Source organism: Panthera leo, chromosome B4 (assembly GCF_018350215.1).
Source record: "Panthera leo isolate Ple1 chromosome B4, P.leo_Ple1_pat1.1, whole genome shotgun sequence".
Classification (NCBI taxonomy): Eukaryota; Metazoa; Chordata; class Mammalia; order Carnivora; family Felidae; genus Panthera; species Panthera leo.
This window is the reverse complement of record NC_056685.1, coordinates 111,164,274-111,187,233: the sequence shown is the minus strand read 5'-3', so window position 1 is coordinate 111,187,233 and position 22,960 is coordinate 111,164,274. Positions and strand designations below refer to the sequence as shown.

At 37.2% G+C, this 22,960-nt stretch overlaps 1 protein-coding gene across 4 annotated transcripts in view; it reads left to right on the top strand.

Annotated features, from left to right (window-relative positions):
- Window positions 1–15,260, top strand: part of ATP2B1 (ATPase plasma membrane Ca2+ transporting 1) — a 130,219-nt gene extending 114,959 nt beyond the window's left edge. For 2 of the 4 annotated variants that reach the window (XM_042947339.1, XM_042947338.1), the window contains exons 19-21: window positions 4,116–4,223; window positions 6,144–6,326; window positions 12,015–15,260. In XM_042947339.1, the coding sequence (XP_042803273.1) occupies window positions 4,116–4,223; window positions 6,144–6,326; window positions 12,015–12,326 (603 nt within the window). In that variant the 3' untranslated portion in view covers window positions 12,327–15,260. The other 2 variants (XM_042947341.1, XM_042947340.1) reach the window with 2 other exon arrangements.
- The last annotated feature ends 7,700 nt before the right edge of the window (window positions 15,261–22,960 follow it).

Genomic DNA, 22,960 nt, shown 5'->3' with positions numbered 1-22,960 from the left:
AAAATTCATGTGATTCTGAATGCTGCTCTCTGAGTTGGTACATGCCAGTTTTTCATTTGGCCCTTGAACAACACGGGATAGGGACACCAGCCCACACCCTTTCCTCACCCCAGCTCACCCCTGCACAGTTGAAAATCTGAATATAACTTTTGAACTCTCCCAGAACTCAACTACTAATAGCTTACTATGGGCCAGAAGCCTTACCAATAACTTAGTCAATTAACACATAGTTTTGAATGTTATATAAATACTAAATATTGTGTTCTTACAGTAATGTAAGGTAGAGAAAAAATGTTGAAAAAATGTTACTAGGAAATCATAAGGAGAAAATACGTTTACAGTACTGTACTGTGTTTACTGAAAAAGATCCATGTATAAGTGGACCCACAGAGTTTAAACCCGTGTTGTTCATGGGTTACCTGTACTGTCAAACAAGATTTAAAATTACATAGTGAGCTTTTTCAACAAAGGAACCAGGCAGTGATAGTGCTTGTTTTGAAATGAAGATTGAAGAATTTTAAACAGTTTATTCAGCCATAGCTTGTGTACTCTAGGTACCAAAACCCCAGACTTAATTGTTTCTGTTTTAGCTTTCAATTTCCATAAACTTTAGGAGAAATGTTGCTTACTTATCAAGTATTTTCTGGAAGTATTTTGTTTATGTTTGTTAAAAAAAATCATTGTTCATGACATGCTAAAGTTTTAGCTTTTACTTGCTATAAAATTGAGGTTATCTTTGTAATATGTGGGAGTTGCAAAAAATTTAACTGCCTATCAGGCAAATCTGGTAATTTGGTTCCCAGCAAAGATTGATATGCCCAAAACAGTTAATGTGAGATATCATTCTTCAGTACCTTATAAATAAGCCAGTACTGTTCAAAGTGTGGTCCGTGGACCAGCTACTGGTCCATTTATTACAGGTCCACAGTGAGATAAGGACCATGTGTCAGAATGTAAATTAACAAGTTTCATTAATCACACTGTATTTCAACTGAGAGTTTTTTATATGTTGCTGGAGGTTTCTGTGGGTTTTTTTCTTTTTGCATGTAGTAGCAGCCGCAGTGGTAACGCTGTGCAAACAGTGCATTGATTTGTACTTTGGTGCCTGTTCCTTATCTTCTTATCATGGATCAGCACTTTGATTAGCATTTTTGTGGACAGTTTCAGCTGGGTAGGAAAACATGGCCGTTGATTTACACAGATAGTCTAGCCAAAATCTTGATTGTAGAGCTGAGGTACTTGAAGACTTCACCTTATAAATTGTATTAAATTTAATTTCTGTCTCTTTTTATTTACTAGCTGATTTTTCTTCTCTTTTTTTTTTTGGACAGGTCATGAAGTATAGAATAATCCTTAGTTCTTTGTAAATATTTTGTCTCTCTCCTACTTTGTAGCAGTTAAAACAGTGTTTTCAAAATAGGTCTCATGAAACATTGGTTCCTTTAGTTCCTCTTACACCCTTAGAGAAGTTAAGGAAATATTGCCTATTTACCTCTTGGAGTTTCTTTTTTTCTTTTTTTTAAGGTTATTTATTTATTTAATTATTTATTTTGAGAGACCACACACACAAGCTGCGGAAGGGCAGAGAGGGAGGGAGAGAAAGAAACCCAAGTAGGTGTCACACTGGCAGCGCAGAGCCCAACACGGGGCCCAGACTCAAGAATCGTGAGATCGTGACCTGAGCTCAAGTCAAGAGTAGGATGCTCAGGCCAACTGAGCCACCCAGGCGCCCCCTTGGAGTTTCATAAAACAATAGAACACAGTAGTTACAAGTACAAACTTAGGAGTCATTTAGTCGTGGAGTCAGATCATTGCCTCTTAGTAATTGTGTGACCTTGACAAGCTGCAATTGCTTCATCTCTGAAATGGGGAGGATAATTGGGTCACATCACAGAATTACTGAATTAAGAGAGACCATGCATGTGAAGAAGCTCTGAGCTTAGTGCTTGGAAGGGAAAATTACCCAAATGTCCGCAGCATTTTTTTTTCCTTTTTTTTTTTTTAATTAACAGTTCAAAGTCTTTGGGAAATCCTGCAGTTAAGGAACTTGTTGAACTCTGTTTAATCCAGCTACTTCTAGTGTTGCCTGGGTGGGTCAGTCGGTTAAGCATCCAACTTCAGCTCAGGTCATGATCTCACGGTTCCTGGTTTGAGCCCCGAGTCAGGCTCTATGCTGACAACTCAGAGCCTGGCACCTGCTTCAGATTCTGTGTCTCCCTCTCTCTTTCTCTGCCCCCCTCTCTCTCAAATATAGATAAAAAAAGTTTTAAAAAATAATCCAGGGGCCCCTGGATGACTCAGTCACTTAAGTGTCCGACTTCAGCTCAGGTCATGATCTCACAGTTTGTGGGTTCCAGCCCCACGTCAGGCAATGTGCTGACAGCTCAGAGCCTGGAGCCTGCTTTGGATTTTGTGTCTCCCTTTTTTCCTGCCCCTCCCCCATTCAGGTTTTGTCTCTGTCTCTGTCTCTCTCTCTCTCAAAAATAAATAAACATTAAAAAAAAATGTTTTTAAACCAGCTACTTCTAAATTTAGATAACACCTAATTCAAGGCTCCCTCAGCACACATTTAGAAAATGCTTCAGTGCACAATTACACAGTTCTGTAGTATTTTGTTGATCTAAGTAAGGCATATATTGAGGAATATGTGGAAACTTAGTCTCTTGCTCTTAGAAGTAAATGCTACAACTATTCAGTTTTATTCCTTACAACTCGAAAATGAAAGATTATTTCTCACAAAATGAAATCAGTCCAGGGCACCTGGGTGGCTCAGTCAGTTAAGCATCCAACTTAGCTCAGGTCATGATCTCACAGTATGTGAGTTCGAGCCCTGCATCGGGCTCTGTGCTGACAGCTCAGAGCCTGGAGCTTGCTTTGGATTCTTTGTCTCCCTCTCTCCCTGCCCCTCCCCTGTTTACGCTCTGTCTCTCTTTCTTTCTCAAAAAATAAATAAAAATTTAAAAAATCTGAAACTACAAAATTAAATCCGTCCAATCATATTAATTGTTGATTGTTTGCCCAACATCTTAATATGTTTTTCACATCCTTATTATACCAAAAGATAAAGTTCAAATTTTTAAAAAAATAGAAAACCCACAAATAAATATTGAGCTTTCAGTTTATGAAAGAAAATTATTTTAGTTAGGTATCTCTATTAAAATCCAAGCAAGATTGCCAGGTCAGTTATAATTGACTGGTTGGGCTGCTGGAAAAAAAAAAAAGAAAAAAGAAAAGAAATCTATTTTTAAAGTATACAAATAGTCTTGATTTTGAAGAACAGTGGAATTGACAAACACATATAACTTGAATTTGGGATCAAGTACAGCTATAAAGAATGGAATGCATAACTTGAAACATTTAAAAATGTTAATACCAAATTGATTCCTTTTAATTTCAATATTTGGTAGCTACTAACTGCCATATGAAAGAGAAGCCTGTCAGACTCACAAGAAGGTGAATATTGATATTTAATTCTTAATATTCCTTTAAAATAAGGAGAGCAGCATAAGCACTGGATTAAGGATTTTATTCATGCAGATCATTAGACTTCTCTCCCTTTATAAGGGAGACCAAATTTCTGAGGATTCACCACCTAAATAAGCATGTATTTCATGAAACTTTGCAAGTTGCTTGTCCTCTCTTACTATTCATGTTTGTCCTGACATCTAAATGTGAACAAAGAATGAACAGCTGTGGAGGAGGAAAACAAGATTGGATGTTATGTTCGCTTTTCATAGTTTATGGTCTTTTCCACAAAAATACATTAAAATTACGCAAAGAATTATACTAAATACAAGGGCACGTAGTTACTTCGATCATACCAGAAATAGCATAAAGTTATCTTTCCTGGTTAGGAGTTTTTTGGGTTTTTTTTTAGTTTTTACTGAACATAATTTAAACATGAAATATACGTGCATTTAAAATTTTCAGCAGAGGGATTTTAATTTATTTTCATTTGTCTTATTTTCAGCTGTGAATATGATAATGCCTGTCACCATCAGAATAATCGTTACTCAGCTTGAGTTTTAAAGGATACAAATTTGGGTAATTTTTGAAGTATATGAAATGTAAAGTTTAAAAGATTTAAATAAATTTACTCTTGATTATTCCTCCAGATAATAATTGTGCAGTTTGGTGGAAAACCTTTCAGTTGTTCAGAACTTTCAATAGAACAGTGGCTATGGTCAATATTCCTAGGAATGGGAACGTTACTCTGGGGCCAGGTAAAAAGCTCATCATTTTATGTTGAAACCTGAAGTGATTTTTTTTTTTTTTTTTAATTTCCAGTATGTATTTTCTTTAATCAGTTCTGTTACTTAATTCTAAGTAGTTGCCATTCTAGATCATGAAAGGGCATTCGGGGGCATGAGGGTTTTTTAAACGTAATATTTGTTCTCATATGTTATTATTGTTTGTTATGGTTATGCCAATATAATAAAACACTTTAAATTTCTTACATATTTTTTTAATTTGTTCTTTAGAGCAAGGTTTATAACCATTATTAAGATGATGTATTTATAACTGGTTTAGATGCTAATATCTCTATCTTTTGCTCTATGACCTATTTTTGCATTGTCAGTAAATATTTTTACTGGACTTTCATCATTTTGTTATGTAATTTAATCCAAAATACAGTTAAAGAAAAAACTTGAATTTCAGTTCATTTAGAGGATACTTCTGTAAAAATAATGGTACCTGGGTAAATGGGCCACAAAATGACATTTTCAGTTATTTGGATTGATTGGCTTTGACAATATACATATAAAATACAATACCTGAAAAATGAGATCTATTTCATCCTTGGTATAAGCAGCTTACAAATGCCTGTCATTTTTTTAAAAACGATAAGTGGCAGTGGTGTGTGTTCCCTGTTCATTTTAAGTCCGTTACCATTACTGTAAAAGTAACTGATAGTCTGTACTAACATTTCCATAAATGATCAGGCTGTGGTGTGTAACTTGTGTGACCTAATTTATTGTTCTGCAAGTCAGTCTAAGTAAATATCCAGGTTTTACTGAAACTTAACTCAATCTTCATGTGCCTTTATCTCACCTTTTTCTTAATTATGTTTCTAGGTTCTGGGGTTTCTCTTCTTACTCCTGTTGCATTACTCATTAATAGAGATCTTCTTATAAGTAGGATCCATACCTGGGCCTCCTTTCTTTTTTGATTACCTTTTTAGTTATTTCATAATGTTCCTCATAGGCAAAACAGAACCCCACAACCTCCCAAAACATCTGGCTCATTTCAGGAAGAGGAAGTTCAGTACAGCCAACATACCCAACAGGGACCGGTTGCTGGCTTTGGTTGATGTCGTCTATTGATTTTACGTGTGCCGCCGTAGAAAGAGCACTGCTTTTGGTTGTCAGGAGACCTTAGGTCTTATGTGTCTGAGTCTGTTCCAGCACCTCTGTGAAATGAGGTGGTTGGACTAGAAGCTCTTCAAGCAGCTCTGATTTTGGCCGCATGCTTGTTTCCCCCTGATAATCCAGACTTCCTTAAGCACTTAGTGGCTATTAATACTTACAAGTTAATACATACTTATTACTGTTTTTTATGCTCTTTGTGTTTCCTGGGGCATCTGTTCCTGTTGGTGTCATGATAAATCAGTATTAATCCAGTTTTAAAGAGCTTCATTTTGTAAAAATAGATGCATTTAATAAACAGAAAAACTATTTTCAGTTTAACCTTGAAGATTTTTTGATTTGGGTATGTTTCTTTTCATTGAGCTCTTCCTGCACTAATGAAACATGAACTTGTTTTGCATCCAGTAAGACTACCTGCCATTTTTCTTTTATTTGAAATAAATATAATTAATATGAGCTTAACTTAATATATATAGGTCAGGACGTGTCTGTGTATTTTACTGTCTTGAATGTCTTCCTTAAAATAAGAAAGCTATAATCAGGTTATTTCCACTCAGGAAAACTTTTTACTGTTCAAACTTAAATCTTCTGTGGAGCTAAGGAAAGAACATTTTATTGTTGTTCTGAGAAAGAAAGCCTGATGGACAGGATCTCATTGCTCCGTCGGTGACGATAGTTGGCCACACTCGCAACTTTTCGTGCCTTTTGTATTACAGTTGATTGGTTTAATTTTACTCGGTTTTGATTTATTTCTAAGTTCTTTCCCCTGTGTTGTAGCTTATTTCAACAATTCCAACTAGCCGCTTAAAATTCCTAAAAGAAGCTGGTCACGGAACACAAAAGGAAGAAATACCTGAGGAGGAGCTAGCAGAGGACGTGGAAGAGATTGACCATGCTGAAAGGGAGTTGCGGCGCGGCCAGATCTTGTGGTTTAGAGGTCTGAACAGAATCCAGACGCAGGTATGGGCCTGGTAGAGAGGTAGGAGCAGTGATGGGAGTGGGGGCCAAGGGCTTTTAGACCTGGGGAGGAGGTTTGAATGCCCTCCTTAACTTCCTTTCTAGCCTTCCCAACCCACAAAACTTATTCTTTTGAAAAATAATACTGGTGCCTGGAATGAGTGAAAGTTTTAACTCATCGTGAAGGAATGTGTCTATATGCCCCTCAGCTCCTTTTTTCCTAGCTTTTTTTCCCCCCTTCATCTCAAAATGCTACTCTTGCCTATTTATCTGCTCTGTAAAAAGTGCCTTTTTCTTTACTTTTTATATGTTGATAGATGGAATGGTCCTTTCTCTTGTTCTCTCTCTCTCTTGCTGAGCAAGCTGTCACAATCTCTGATTCCTTGCAGATGGATGTAGTGAATGCTTTCCAGAGTGGAAGTTCCATTCAGGGGGCTCTAAGGCGGCAACCCTCCATCGCCAGCCAGCATCATGATGTAACAAATATTTCTACCCCTACACATGTAGTGTTTTCCTCTTCTACTGCTTCTACTACTGTGGGGTGTGAGTGTGTGTTCCTAAGTGCATGAAATTAACATTTCCTACTTCACACACCTAACGTTTCTCATTTTCTCCTTAATGTTTAAATTCATTGTTCAGGCTTTTCATAAAGCTTTCTTTTCGTAAAGTGGATTGAGACCTCAAAGTGTTGTCGTTGTTGTTGTTTTATTTCTTAGAGGGCTAGCTAACAGGTGGAACAGTTGCAACCAAAGATTAGATATGAAATCTGTGAGCTTGTCTCTGTGCTAACTCTGATAGTTAATATGGGGAATAAAATTGTAGCTTAGAAGTTGTGAAACTACTATAAATTTTTGAGTATATGCCTTTAAACATGTTCATACTGCATGGTTCCCAAAAGCATGTGATTTGAAACTGCTCTAACAGAACCAAGAATTTACATTTTTAAAGCTAAATATTAATCTAACATTTTGACTTTTATCTTGTTCGGTTTGCAAAGTTAAGTTAGTACCCTGAAGAAAAGATCTCAGTATACAGCCAGTTGTTTACCTTCTTAGTCCAGACTTTGTGGCATTGCTTTGAATTTATTTATTTACTTGTTTGTTTATTTTTGAGAAGGGGTCCCTGTATAAGCTTCAAAGTTTTGTGGCATTTATGGGTATTTTTTTTTTTCATTTATATAATCAGTTTAATGAAAATTTTATCCTGGGTAAGAAATGTTCCCTTAAGTTTTCCAAGGAAGTAGGAAGGTGTACCATTGATCAATTCTTAAACCATAACATGTCATGATTTCCATTAATTGACTAGCATAATGCATTTTCTTTCAGGTTTTTAATAAATGCCAAATTCCCCAAAAGCCTTTTAACCTCTATCATCTTTACTATGCATTAGAGTCTTGATTTCATGGTGAATTCTAAGAATATTGGAGGCACTAAAGATATAAAGCTCACCCCACCATTCAACCCACCCCCAAAATCAGCTGAAAATACTTATGCTTAATCTCGTATTTGGGCAGAGACCTATCTTTTCCATTTGGTCCTCTGCCAGTTAAAGACTAGGAAGAACGAGAAAGCTAGACAGGCAATGAGCTGTAGAAGAAAAGAGTGCTATTTTAAGGAGGACGGTTTACATAGTGCCTGTTTGTTCAGTTTGCTTAAGTAATTTTCATTTGTCACTTTCGGCCAGTGTTGGAAAACAGGAAAAACAGGAACTATCCCCATTTTGCAGATGTGAAAACTGACTTGAGGTTTAAGTGGCTTGTCCAAGTACTCCAAGGACAGACCACCCTGTAAAGTTAGGATGTTAAATTTTTTTTATTATTATTATTTTTAAATTTTTTTTTTTAACGTTTATTCATTTTTGAGACAGAGACAGAGCATGAACAGGGGAGGAGCAGAGAGAGAGGGAGACACAGAATCTGAAACAGGCTCCAGGCCCCGAGCTGTCAGCACAGAGCCCGACGTGGGGCTCGAACCCACAGACCATGATATCATGACCTGAGCCGAAGTCAGACGCTTAACCGACCAAGCCACCCAGGCGCCCCAGGATGTTAAATTTACATACATCCACAGATAGGACTCGCTTTTAAAAATTACCCCAGGTCTGCACCTACCTAAATGAAATGATGTACGTAAATTGCCTGGCGTTATGCCTAGGACAGCTAGTGTTGGTTGCATCCCTCCTTCCCTGTTATTTATGGATTTCACATCATCCTGGCTTTTGAGGGCTTATTACCACTCACTCTTTCATCCCCTACTGTTAATTCACGTTTCTTTAGTTGTGATCTGTAAACACTTGTGGAAGGCCTACCATATGCCAGGGCTGTGTGCTAGAACCACCAGACTTTGCAATCTAGTATAGGAAACAAATGTGTTTCTACATGGCAACGAAACATGGACTATTACAACCGGGTCCTTAACCCACCCTGGGAAGTCAGGAAAAATTACCTGAAAGAAATTCTCCCAAGCTGACCCTTAATAGAAATTTGCCAGTTGAGGAAAGTGGGCCTCAGGGACAGGTGCTAAGATGACACTGGAATGGAAGGTAGGGGTTAGGGTCTGTGCATATCTTGTAAGAAGGATGCAAAATGAGACTTTATCCTGAAGGACCTCCGCCCCTCAAAATTTTGTATTTGAAAACCTTCAAACTGACAGATAATTGGAAAGATTAATATATGAATACCCGTCACCTGAATTTACTACTCTTAATACTTTATAATGTCTGCTTTATCTGTCTATACATTAGTAGTATATATCTGTCTACATATTGGTATATACATTTTTTGTGAACCATTTGAAAGTAAGTGGCAGACATCCTGACATTTCATCTCGTAATACTTTAGCATATACCTCCTAAAAATAAGTGTGCTATGTAATCATACTGTATTATCACATCCAGGAACTTTAACATTGATGGCCATTGTGTCATGTACAGTCCTATTCGGATTTCTCCAGTTGTCCCTGCAATGTCCTATAGTATATAGCATTTTTGATCCATTTTGTCTCTCCTTTTTTTTTCTTTTTTTTTTTTATGACCTTGACCTTTTGGAAGAAACAAGGCCAATTGCCTTATCCTACATTCTGGATTTGTCTAATTGTTTCTGCATGATTAACTTCATGTTAAACTTCCTAGACAAATTTATCTTGCGGGTGGTATATATTCATTTTTATTCAGCAAAATTTTGAATAACTGGCTCTTCATTTGGAGGGTGTCATATGACCTTAGATGTGCTATCTTTACCATATTTCTGTAGAGTTGTGTTGCAGACTTTACATTAAATATCAGATCCACTGAGAGCCCCTCCTGAATCAGAATCTGCATTTTAACAAGACCCGCAGGTGCTTTGCATGCACATTAAAGTTTGAAAAGCCCTGACATGACATTGCTACTTGTGAGCTAACACTGTTCTGAATTTGTTCATGTATTAACTAACTAATCTCCCGTAACAACTCTGTAAGGTAGGTGCCATTATTATTTCCCATTTTATAGTTGAGGAAATAGGTTTGTCCAGCATCCCTCAGCTAGGAGGTGGCCCAGCTGGAATTCACACCCAGACCTTTCACCTCTGTATTCTTCACTTTACCATGCTATCTTCTTTCTGTGTATAAGAGCTAAATGAACAAGAGGTAAAGCAGCCTCCAGCAGACAGGGCTTGGTAAATGAGAGAAGACAACTGGGAGGAGAGATGATGTTTTAATCAGAACTTAGCATATGTAGTTACAAATGACAGAATTCCCTTTTCAAGGCTGAATAATATTTCCTTGTATGTATATGCCACATTCTCTTTATCTGTTCAACTGTCAGTGGACATTTAGGTTGCTTCCGTATCTTGCCTATTGTAAATAATGCTGCAATATAGGAATGCAGGTATCTCTTCAAGATCTTGATTTTAATCCTCTGGATAAATTCCTGGAAATGGGAGTCCAAAATAGTCAAACGCATAGAAATGGAGAGTAGAATGGCAGTCAGGGGTAGGGAGAGATACGGAACTGTTTATCAAGGGCTACAAAGTTTCAGTTATGTAAGACCAGTAAGTTTTTGAGATGTAATGTATAGCATGGTTGACCGTAGGTAACAATACTTCTATATCTGAAATGTGCTAAGAGGATAGACTCTTACACACACACACACACACACACACACACACACACACACAAATGATAACAGTGTGTAGGGATGTATTATGTTAATTAGCTTGACTGTCCATCATGTTTATTTCACAGTGTATATATGTATATCAAATCATCAATTTGTACATCTTAGATATATACAATTAAAAAAAGAAGTGGACATAAATCTGTTACTTTTTGTTTTTAATGGTTATTTATATTTGAGAGAGAGAGACAGAGACAGAGCATGAGTGGGAGAGGGACAGAGAGAGAGACACACAGAATCTGAAGCAGGCTTCAGTCTCTGAGGTGTCAGCACAGAGCCTGACACAGGGCTCGAATTCACGAGCTGTGAGATCATGACCTGAACTGAAGTCGGGCACTTAACCAACTGAGCCACCCAGGCACCCCTGTTCCCTGTTCTAAAAATACATTCAAATGTTCATTTGAAGAAATTCATTAATTTTTTTCATTATCATTGTCATATGAGATGATTCTGATGAAGGTTGACGTTAGTGATTTCTCTTAACATTTGAGTAAATGATGTCTTCATTACTAAACAGGATTCATTAGAATCAATGCAAAAGTAAACACTGTATTTGGATTGATGTTTAGTAGATGCTCAACTGTTTGGATTTTTGTCCCTTTTTTTGTTTTGAAAATCTGTATGACGTGGGTTAATGAGACCTAATGTCAGTGTGTGCAACAGTGTTTTTAAGTTAATTACCCATTAACCTCTTTTCACGTATACAGCAGACTTCTAAGAAGGAGGGTGAATTGTTGGGCTGTTTGTTTAGGGGCAAAAATACCAAAAAGTTTTGTGTCTTATTGCGGAGTTGTTTATAGAAGAATGCCAGAGGGTTTTGGTTTTGTTTTCAATCTATTTCCAGTGAACTGTAGTATATAAAGTGATTTATGTTTTAATCTATTATAGAGAAAAATACTAATGCTTTATAGACAAATGGCATATACTCAAATATTTATAGCTGTTTAATGGCATTTTATAGATATTTATTTGGGTTTTGTCTTTATTTTTATTTTTTAATTAATGGACTAGTGGGGTAGATGTGAGTTCATTGTGGCATTCAGCTTATATTTGCTTGGCTTTTTCATAGTCGGTGACCCCCTAATTCCTAGCATGATAAATAGTAACCCTCTGTGCTTGACTTTGTTTAACTTAGTTGAATTGTTTTCAAAAATTACATTTTTTTTTTAATTTAAAACTCAGCTAAAGCTTGTGTATGATTAAGTTTTTGTTTTGTTTGTTTGTTTGTGTTTGTTTTCTTAGGGAAAAAAAGTCCTATAAAATGGCTATTAAATTTTTAGCCAGTGACCATGAGATTTTCTCAGTCAGTATTACTTTGAATTCTATAACTCTTAATTCTTAGCGTATGTGGTTTTGTTGTTCTGTAGTGTCCTACTAAAATATTCATTTTTTTTACAGTGTATTGCAAGTCCCACTGCATTACATGCAAATATGATTCACTCATACCTAGCTGTTTGTGGATTCAAACTCATAAATGAACCATTTTTAAATTAAGCAAATAGCATACTGACATCTTTCTGTGTTTTCTGATGTTTACAGATTCGAGTGGTGAATGCATTTCGTAGTTCTTTATACGAAGGGTTAGAAAAACCAGAATCAAGAAGTTCGATTCACAACTTTATGACACATCCTGAGTTTAGGATAGAAGATTCAGAGCCTCATATCCCCCTTATTGATGACACTGATGCTGAAGATGATGCTCCTACAAAACGTAACTCCAGTCCTCCACCCTCTCCCAACAAAAATAACAATGCTGTTGACAGCGGGATTCACCTTACAATAGAAATGAACAAGTCTGCTACCTCTTCATCCCCAGGAAGCCCACTACATAGTTTGGAAACATCACTCTGATTGTAAGCTGAATGTTAACACACTAGCTGCATTGTAAAGAAACAAATTGAAACTGGGTCTTTTCACATATTGTGATGGACAAGATCGTATTCTTGTCTTTGGACTTCAACAGAAGACACACTTGTACGAATGTAGATTTATTTTTTTAAAAAAAAAAAAGCAAAGCTTTCTGCCAGACTGAGGGTGCTTTTTGGGGGGTGGGAGAAACGAACTGACAGATAAACAGTAAACTCAGCATATGCTGACCTGTGGATCATCAGTAGTACCTAAGAATGGTCCTGAACAGTGTATTAGCAGAGCGTTAGTTTATCTCAGTCCTTGATGGGAGAGGGGGAGGGTACAGCGAGCAAAACCCTGGATCATTGAATTGATACTTTAATTTCTGCTGTTGGCTGTTAATAATTTGGATTATTTATGTTTATAAATGATACAGATCTGTTTACAAGGTTTGTAGATACTTTTTTTGTTCCTGTTCATAGATGGGAAGCTTCCTTATAACTGATGCAGAGAAAAATTAGTCCTTCAAATACTGCTGTATTTTCAGGAAAACAAAAAGGGGTGTTTCTATTGAAACTGTACTAAATTTTTGCCTACAATTTACCTTGTTAAATATTGTAGATAAATTGCTAATACTAATAGCCAAATAGATAACACTAATGCTTTGTTTAAAAAAAAAACAAAAAAACAAAACAAAACAAAACAAAAAAAACATGAGCAGTGGTGTTTAATGAAGTTATGGCATCTGTCCTAATTAGTTTCTTAAATACATTTACTACTTAATGGTTTTGAAACAACTGTTTAATTTTTAAAATTTTTGAAAACTTGCTAATAACCTTTGTTCAGAATTTAGTAGATTGTTTAATGTGGGACATCAACTACATAATGAAAGATGCTTGAAATGCTTTTGTTATTTCAGGCAAATCAAATTAAATCAAACTATCAAACTACAAGAGAACCTTAGTCCTTTTTGTTTTTGTCTAAACATGTTAGTTCAGTGATGTCTTGGTGAACTGTGAGTGAACTGTATTGATTTTTCTAATAAATCCTTAGAAACCTTCATACAGCATGAGGGCTGTTGGCATTTTGAAAAAGGTTAACAGGTGAAAGCATACGTGTTTTTCCTTTTGTTTTTGAAACTTGTTTGTAAACATAAATATGCCCTTTTATTAAATAAATACACGGCAGTGTTTTTTTAAAAAGAAATTGCAGCTTCTTTACTTAATTCTGCATATATGGTGCATCAGTCTGTTCTCTTTAACCACAATTGGAATGAATTTCAAGATGGTAACAGCCCCATGAAATACCGCTTGTGGTATAGATCCCCAGTGGTAATCTAATAGAATCACCATTTGACATATTCTTCATAGAATTTAGTTTGGCTAAAATAGTCTCACAGTCTAAGAAAATAATAATTATCACCATTATCTTTGATACATTTATTTTAATTTGTAAGTGGCCAAATAACAAATTAGGTAAAATGAGATTTATATGAAAAGGTGGAAAAAGGTCCTAAAACATACATACTTAGATATAACAGTAAACCATATACTGGAATGAATGCCTATCTCTAAGCCAATTGGGTTCTTTAAGTCTTTGTTTCTTTTGTCTACCTTCTCCCCTTTTTTGCCTCTGTCTTTACCTTTTAGGAACTGGCGTTGTGTTAGGGCCCAGATTTCACCAGGTATACAATCCTCAGGCTGACATAAAGTTTACGAGGACTAGGACATCTGAGCATGCTGACCTAGCAAAGAAACGTTTAGTTTGACGGTGCTTGATATTTTTGGTGGGTGGAGGAAAATCTTTTTCTCTCCATCAAGCCTTTGCAGTAATCCTCTGCAAGTCTTAGAAACACATTGGCTCTGTCAGCATTTGTAACTGTACATTTATTCATCAGGTATTTATAGTGAATCATACTGTAAAAAGAGGTAGCATGATATGCTGGAAAGCATACAAGGCTAGGAGTCACAGCCTGGTTTCTAGTCTTGGTTTTGCCATTAACGTGCTGCATGACCTTGGGAAAATCATTTACCCTAAATGAGGGTGGTGGACTAGACTATCTCGAAGAACCCTTTCAACTCTAAAAATTGACCCTAGCAACTGGAGAGCCTACAAGGCATAGGGAATAGAGAAAAGGGAAATGTTTTTAGTTTTCTTTTTTATTTTGGTTATGCTTAAATATGAATGTAATTACCAAAAGATTTAGACGTGCATGTGCTTTGGAGGATTTGTATTGAGCTCTTACAGTATTCATTTTTCAACTCAAGGCAATGGCTTTTTACACCAACTCTACTCCATAAACGGGTCTTATGACATCCATGAATTAGTAGCAAGACATGCTTAGTGTGTATTTCTCTCTTTGAGACACTGTAATTTCTACCAGAAATTTCCAGAGCATTATGTAAGTAGAAAAAAATGCAAGCAAGCTGTTCAAGATCTTGGATCCCATTATATAGTATGTATAGCTGAAATCAGCATCTGTAATTCAATCACTTTTTCTCTTTTATCCTCTAACCAAAAAATTGTTTAATTTTGCATCCCAAATGTTTTTAATCTTTGTATATTTTTTAAAACTCCTTTTCTCCTCATCATTGCCTTTTTTGTGGTTGTAAATAGACTTACTTGCACTTTGAAGATGAGTTACTCCTTGTCATCTTACAAATATGTGATATGGTAATTTTCATAACAGATGTCAGTTTTGAACCAAGAAATGATGATTTGTTTATAAGAAAAAAAAAACTGGCTTCATTTCTGTGAAATTGCTCTTTGAAAATTTCTTTTTACACGTGTAAGCCAACTGAGATACCGTGATGGTGTTGATTTCTTTCAATGATGCTTACCATCTATTTTAGCCACTGAGCCTTTTATTATTTGTCTATTTGTAAAGTTTATTTGTCTTAACTCATTTAATAAATATACTGTTTATCTGTTTCTGAATGGGGACTGAACTTTTTGAATATTGGAACTGATCAGAACATCATATTTTGGAATTACTTTTTTCTACTTGAAATTTTGAAAATCTGGTTAATGAAAATGCTGTAATGTACTTGAAATGTTGTGGTTGTGTTACAACGGAATCGATATTCTAATACACATGACCTTGCCCCTAGACCGAAAGTGGGTATCTTGTCCTTAACTCTTCTACCCATGGTCTTCAATCCTTGCAGCGACATTAGATCATTTCTACAGTCTATGAGCGTGTAATGTTTTGGTTTTGGAAAAGATTAGTTTTTCACAATAACTGTTAGAGCTCCTTTTTTTCATTAAATGATCCAAACTTGTCAATAGCAATTATCTGAACTCTGTGGTAACAAAATTAATCAAATTGCCCTTAGTTGATTTTTATAATAAATTATTCACATAAATCGGCAACTTTGTTGAAATACTGAACTTTAAGTGGTTATTTTTCCATTAGTAAAAATTATTAGTAAATTATTGAGTATTTGTAAGTACCACATTTATGACATGATCTGAGATGTTTTCCATTTTGTCAAGTTAGATTTTATATATGTGTCATGTATTAGGATTAAGTTCCCTTTGTAAAATTAAGTAAGAAAGGGGAGTTTCTGTAAGTCTTTGTTGATATTTTTGCTTCCCTGTGTCTTTAGATAACTGTCCTATTGCAGCTGCAATGTTCTTCTAACCTCTGCTACCCTTCAGATTCTGTGTCCAAATGCCATCCCAACCTTTGTTTTTAAATTACGATGTTGCACTCATTTGTAGGCCAAAAATATGTGTGTGTGTGTGTGTGTGTGTGTGTGTGTGTGTGTGTGTGTGTGGTATGTGTGTGTATACACATATATATATACACATATACATGTATGTGTATATACATATGTGTGTGTGTGTATATACTTTTATTAGCATAATTAGTACCATCTAACTAAAAACTAATCTTTGTAAGATTCTTGAAAAATAATCTTTCTTTTAGAATAAGCACTATAACAATACCGTAAAGAGCATTTCATGCAGGAAGAAGTTGTGACTGTATTCCTGTACTTCTCTCATGACTAGATTTCAAAAAAGGAATTGTCTTTATCCTTATAATGTAGTTTCCTTTTCAACAGACCAATAATTTCGTCCCTGAAACTCTCAATTGGGAGTTTACTTTTCTGCTTTTCAGCTTAACTACTTCTTTAACATTTTCCCTCTTTTAGAAAAACGCTTCAGCCTCCAGATATTCTGCTAAATGTAGACACGTCTAATCTGTGTTCTCTGAATCCAAAGTATCACTGTTGAACTATGTAATATTAATTGTTCCGAAGTAGGCAATTAAAATAAGAAATGTGCCTATGTGCTTATACAGCATCCGTCTTTGGTACAGCTTTCTTCACCAGCACCATATCCTAGGAAAACTGTTTCCAGAATCTGTATTAACCCAAGTCCAGCTATGGGTTCAATGCAGGAAGACCCTGAGATTCTCTTAATTTAAGGCAGGGTTACAAGGACCGCATAATTTCCAAATTACTTTTCAGATCATGAAGTATAAGCACTGATAACTTTCCTTAGGTATTAAAAGGAATATCATCACCCATAAATTAATATTTAATTTATTATTAAATATGCTAAGCACTTTGTGTAGATTATGTAAATAGCCGTGTATGACTACTGCCATGTTACATACAGGGAAACAGGCTTAAGGAGTTTAAGGTCACATGGCACACCGGGGAGTCACACTTAACGCAGACCTTCTCAAGAGCCCAGGCTGGTGGGTCTTTTCTGCCGTACTAGCACGTTGCTAACCTGAGTCAGGGCCCAGCGCCTAAAATTCTGGGCTTAACTTTAAAGTCCTCCAGTGTTGTACTTTTCTGATACCAAATGCTCCAGAGATAGTCTTCAAGAACATCCTGGAGGATCACTCAAGAGACTGAGGTAAAGGGCCCCCAATTAAGATGCATAACCCATGCCTTCCTCACTCAGACTTCCTGTAACTGAAGAGTCAAAATTAAGCTCAGTAGAATGGCGCTTTTACTAGCATACTTCCATTAGAGACTTTTGTGATTCTTTACTTTTAAGATAGATATGTTAGAATACACCTATATTCTAAGTTCCATAAATAACCTATTAACAGGTCACTGCTTTATTTCCCAAATAACTTGGAATGAAAGTAAGTTTGTCACATTGATGATATACTCTGCATTTTTCTTGAAATTTGTGAAACAGGACCTACCTACTTTTGCATTTTTTGAAAAATTATTTTGCCCTTTTTAAATGTGCAATTCTTAAAATAAAAATTGCAGCCATTATTTCACTACTGTTTTTTAAATGTTTTTGTTTCTTTTTGAGAGACCGAGCACAAGCGGGGGAGGGGCAGAGAGACACAGAGAGACACAGAATCTGAAGCAGGCTCCAGGCTAGCACAGAGCCCGACGTGGGGCTCGAACCCACAAGCCACGAGATCATGACCTGAGTCGAAGTCAGACACTTAACCGACTGAGCCACCCAGGCACCCCTTCACTACTATTTTAATACCATTTTACATTGATGTTGTTTATGGTTTATGAATAATCAACTGGCCACCCTTGTAGTCTAAAAATGAGATGCTTACTAATTTATATAGTCTTTAAGGTAACATTTATCTTAGTGAATCAAGATAAAATAAATGAAAGGTTTTTTCTGTTAGGCTCCTTTGAGACCATAAACAGTCTAAGTCATACCTTCACGAATAGCTTGCGAATGAGTGTAAAAAAGTAAGAATGAGACCCTAGGGAGACTGGTGATATCTGAGGTTAGCAATTGAAATGAGGGTGTTTCTCATGTATCTAGTATTCTAATTCATAAGCTTGTTCTTTCATTTAGCTTCAGACCCTCTGAGGAGGGTGTGTAGTAGCTAGAATTGTTAATCTTTCGCTTTCTCACTGCTGGAGACGTGAGCTTGGTCTCAATGTGTGAGGTGTGATGGGGGAGAGGAGAAATTGTAACAAGTGAAGCCATACCAAGTCTCCTGAGTCTGGGACTCCTACAAACACTACTGACTGTCCCCCATTTCCTGTCACCCAAAATTCTCTTAACTGCCACCCGCTTTCATGCTTTTTATCTCCCATTTCCTGTTTGCCATTCATTCGTTCATTCAACACATACTTGGTACCTGGCCTGGGGGATTCATACGGTTCTAGACTTGGGGGAACCAAGTCAGGTCCTTCCCCTCAGAGTTTATGTTATAGTAAGAGACCTCTGTCACCTGGTAGGGAACAGTGCTGTGTTCTAGAGTAGGGTCAGAGACATTGTCTTAGATAAGGTGACGTTTCAGCAGAAACCTGAAGGAAGGGAAGGAGCCAGTTGGTTGTCTGGAAGAGACTCCCAGAGAGAGGTTCCGGTAAATAATGCTTGGCAAGTGTGAGAGGACACAAGGAGGCCAGTAGCTTGAGAGCAGTGAGCCAGTTGGGAGAGTGGTAGGAGGCAAGCTTGGGCACGTAATGGGAGACTAGGCCTAATCTTACAGTTCTAAGCCTTGGCAAGAACTCTGGCTTTTATGCTGAGTTGGGAAGCCAGTGGATGATTTTGAGCAGAGCAGCAACATAATCTGACCTCTGAAAGGATCACTGACTGCTCTGGAGACAGAGACTGGAGGTTAGGAAACCAGTTAGGAAGCTAACCTTTTTAGACTCATCTCATTCCAATTTAGCTTTTTCTGCCTTTTTGTAGCCCCCTCCTAAAGAGCCTGTAGACTCCTTTACCTTTTCTGACTTCGTGCTTGTCCTGCTTTCTGAGATGACACAAGACTACCATCATTTTGACAGTCAACCCTGGAGAACCTACGTATTTTCCTCATTTGCTTTAGGCTAGCTGCAGTTTCCCGCATGGATCACAGTAGCCTTTGCTTTTGCTCTGTTATTCAGCAGCATGGTCACAGATAGAAGATGGCCATCTCCCAGCTGTTTGGTCTCTAGGATTATATTTGGCACCTTAAATTTTCCTTGCTTTTAAAAGTTCTTTAGGAACACCTTAGTGGCTTAGTTTGTTAAGCGTCTGACTTTGGCTCAGGTCCTGATCTCATGGTTCATGGGTTCAAGCCCCGTGTCGGGCTCTGTGCTGACAGCTCAGCCTGGAGCCTGCTTCGGATTCTGTGTCTCCCTCTCTTTCTGGCCCTCCCCCGCTTCACTCTGTCTCTCTCTCTCTCTCTCTCTCAAAAATAAATAAACATTAAAAAAAAATTTTTTTAAGCTCTTTACACCTACTAACTTACCCTGTATACTAATAGGGATGATTGCTAGTCTTTTCATTTCTTGCAGCATCTTCCAGTCTTTGTTAGCCTACTAGCCTTCACGGATTCCATCCTGACCAACGCACTTGAGTTGGCTACCTCACTCCCGCTCTCTCATGACCTAGATGGCTTTGCCTCCTTGACATTTCACTATCTTGGTACCTAAATCTGAAGCACCTTTAACTTTGTATCTGTCCTCAGCTTCAGAGTGTGCTCACAAACTCGCTGGTGACCAAAAAATTCACACTCATTTCCTGGTTTTCCTCACTGATATTCAAACCAACCTTTAATTGGTCTCTCATTCTTTTTAGGGTCATTCTTCCTTCATTGCATTTATTCCAGACCTTTGCATTTTTCTCAGAAACTGTCCATTTCCTGTCACCCAAAAGGAGTCAAGGCATGGCCTGACTCTAGAACATGCCTTTTCCATTCTACCTCTCATGGTCAATCAGTCCTGTGGTGTGTTTGCTTGTTTGTTTGTTTATTTGTTTGTTTTTCACATATTTTAGCAGCCTCTCCTTGTGCTTTTGTTACTGGTTTGGCGTCCCCACAAACGAGTTTATGTCTATATTAAACTATTGTTTTAGTCAGCCCTTATTACTTTGACTAATAATTTTATCGTCTAGTTTTTTCTCAACCCTTCTCAGCTTTAATGTTGCCCAAGACAGTGATTTGCGTTCCTTCTACCCCTTTATGGAAACCACTATTTCACAACAAAACTGAAAGATATGTCTGCCAACCACCCTTTGCCTTACTCTGCACTTTACCTATAATGCAGAATTATTAATGTACACTTCATCCAGTCATTCAACCAATTAGGAATCACTAATTACCTGGCTGCTTCAGTCGGTAGAGCACGTGATTCTTGATCTCAGGGTGGGAAGCTCAAGCCTCACGCTGGGCATGGAGCCTACTTGGGAAAAAAAAAAAAAAAAATGTTTTTTACACACAAATGGCCATCAGATCCAGAAATGGATGATGTCTTGAAATGCTATCTACTACCTTTCCTATTTTGCTCCTAATAGTTCTCTCTTAGCTTCGGGTGCTCTTTTTTTAATGTTTATTTATTTTGAGAGAGAAAGAGTGAATGCACTAGGGGCAGAGAGAGAATTCCAAGCAGACTCTATGCTGTCAGCACAGAGCCCTACGTGCGGCTTGACCTCATGAACCGTCATTTCGTGATCTGAGCTGAAACCAAGAATCAGATGCTTAACCGACTGAGCCACCCACGTGCCCCTCAGGTGCTCTTTGGACAGTCTTTATTTTCACTCTTACTACCCTAGTCTGTTCACTCTTCACCTCAGACGCATTCACTTAGGTTTCTCAACGGTTCTCTCTATATCCCTACCTTCCACCTCTCCCATCACCAATCTATCCGTCACATAATCCAAACCTTCCTAAATGGCCCCTTAGCCCACATCACCCCTCCCCTCCTCAAAAAATAGATGATTAAACAATAAGCTTTTGAATGGCTCTTTATTTGCTCCTTCACAAGTCTTTGGCCTCATCGTTGTCACCTGCCTCTCTCTCCTCTGCTATGAGCTCATCCTCTGTGTTCTTCCCTCTCCTGTAAATTCCTCCTTGAAACTCTCACCCTGTTCCCGGCCCCTCTTGCACTTCCTACCTCTTCATAGCACATGCACCAGCCAGTCAACACAATTGACATGTAAGCGAGAAATGGTGAAGAGTGCTATTTTCAGAGGAAAATCGCCTCTCCAGGACAGTGCTGAGGCTCAAACAGTGGGTCTCTCTTCAGGCAGAGGCAGTATTATGTCCAAAGAGCATTTACCTGTGAGTCAGCAGACCTGGGTTCTGATCCCAACTCCGCCTTGTACCGGTTTTTAATATTTGAAACTTTGTTTTCCTCAACAGGATTGTATTACAATTCCTGCCTCGCTTTTGGATATTCAGGTGAACTTGGAAACATGAAAGCACTTTCACGATTATAAGGGCAATGCAAGATGGCGCTATTCACTCAATAGCAACAGAAACAATTCTGTGAAAACCTGTTCCTGCCTCTCCCAATAAATTGGTTTAAGTAGAAGATTCCGAGTTGAAAGGACCCTTAAGCCCCAACTGGTTCATAAACACCTAAGGCCTGTGAAGATTACCCTGAAGATTCTCCTCATTATATGTGTTTGCTTCCGTTTCCTTTTTTCCCTCTGTTTTTAGTCAGTAGAAACATTTTCCCTTTTAAAAAGAAGCAGCCTTGCTCGCCTCTTGCACATCTAGGAGGGAGAGGCCAGATGAGTGTACTAGTGACCTAGTCACTCAGGTTTTGTTAACTTTGTTGTCATTCAGCGGAACACCACTAGATGTTCTGAGAGTGTGGGACCATTACCTAGTTGGAATTGCTTTTTTGGTTCCTGGTCATATTTGTATCCCCATACTGGCCTATGGGATAAATGCATTATTTCCCAAACTGCTGCACATTGGAGTCACCTGAGGAGTTTTAAAACACCCTGGTACCAGACTCCAGTCCCAGGCAGTGTGGACAAAGATGTGGCCTGGCCGTGAGGGTTTTTTTTTTTTTTTTAATTTCCCACATGATTCTAATATGCAGCCAAAGTCTGGGAAGTACTGGTTAAGTAGAAGGAAACATTGAGAACTACGATGCTGAAATGCAAGTAGCTAATCAAAAAACATGATAATTTTGTATAAATTTGCCCAGTAAGATGATGTTCAGTACCAGAGTCTACTTGCTTGGACAAAATGCTTTCAAAAAATCAGGTTGTTTCCAGTACTTTAAAAATAAATGTTAAGAAGAGAGTGTGTATAGATTATATTCAATTTAGTTTTTTTAATTTACTTTAAAAACTAACCTGAAATGTATTTTTTTTTGAAATGTGCTTACTAATAAGCTAAAACCTCTTAATCACATGACATGAAAAATTATAGCCAATTCTAAAATAAACTAGTTGGTTTTATAAAAGCAAAATGAAATGATGTCAAATATCAGATCTTATTGCTTACTTGGTTTTGAAATTTCTAGTCTCTATTTATACAGTCTCAAACTCAAGCAATATGCCATTAAAAAAAAAAATGTATTTCTAGGGGCACCTGGGTGGCTCAGTCGGTTAAGTGTCTGACTCTTGATTTCAGCTCAGGTCATGATCTCATGATTGGAGAGTTCGAGCCCCGCTGATATCAGTCTGTCATCACGGAGCCTGCTTGGGATTCTGTCTCTTCCTCTCTCTGCCTCTCCTGTGTGCTCTCTAAATAAATAAATAAATACATAACTTTAAAAAATGTATTTCTAGCACATTATGCTTTTTTTACGTAGTTGAAAGTAAATGGCATCTATCACTTGATGTGTTGATGAATGTCATTTATGATGAATATTAAATTATAATGCAATATTTAAAACTATACCTCTTTAAGATTTTACATAAAATCACCTTATTTCATATCTGGAAAAAATTACTAATTGATT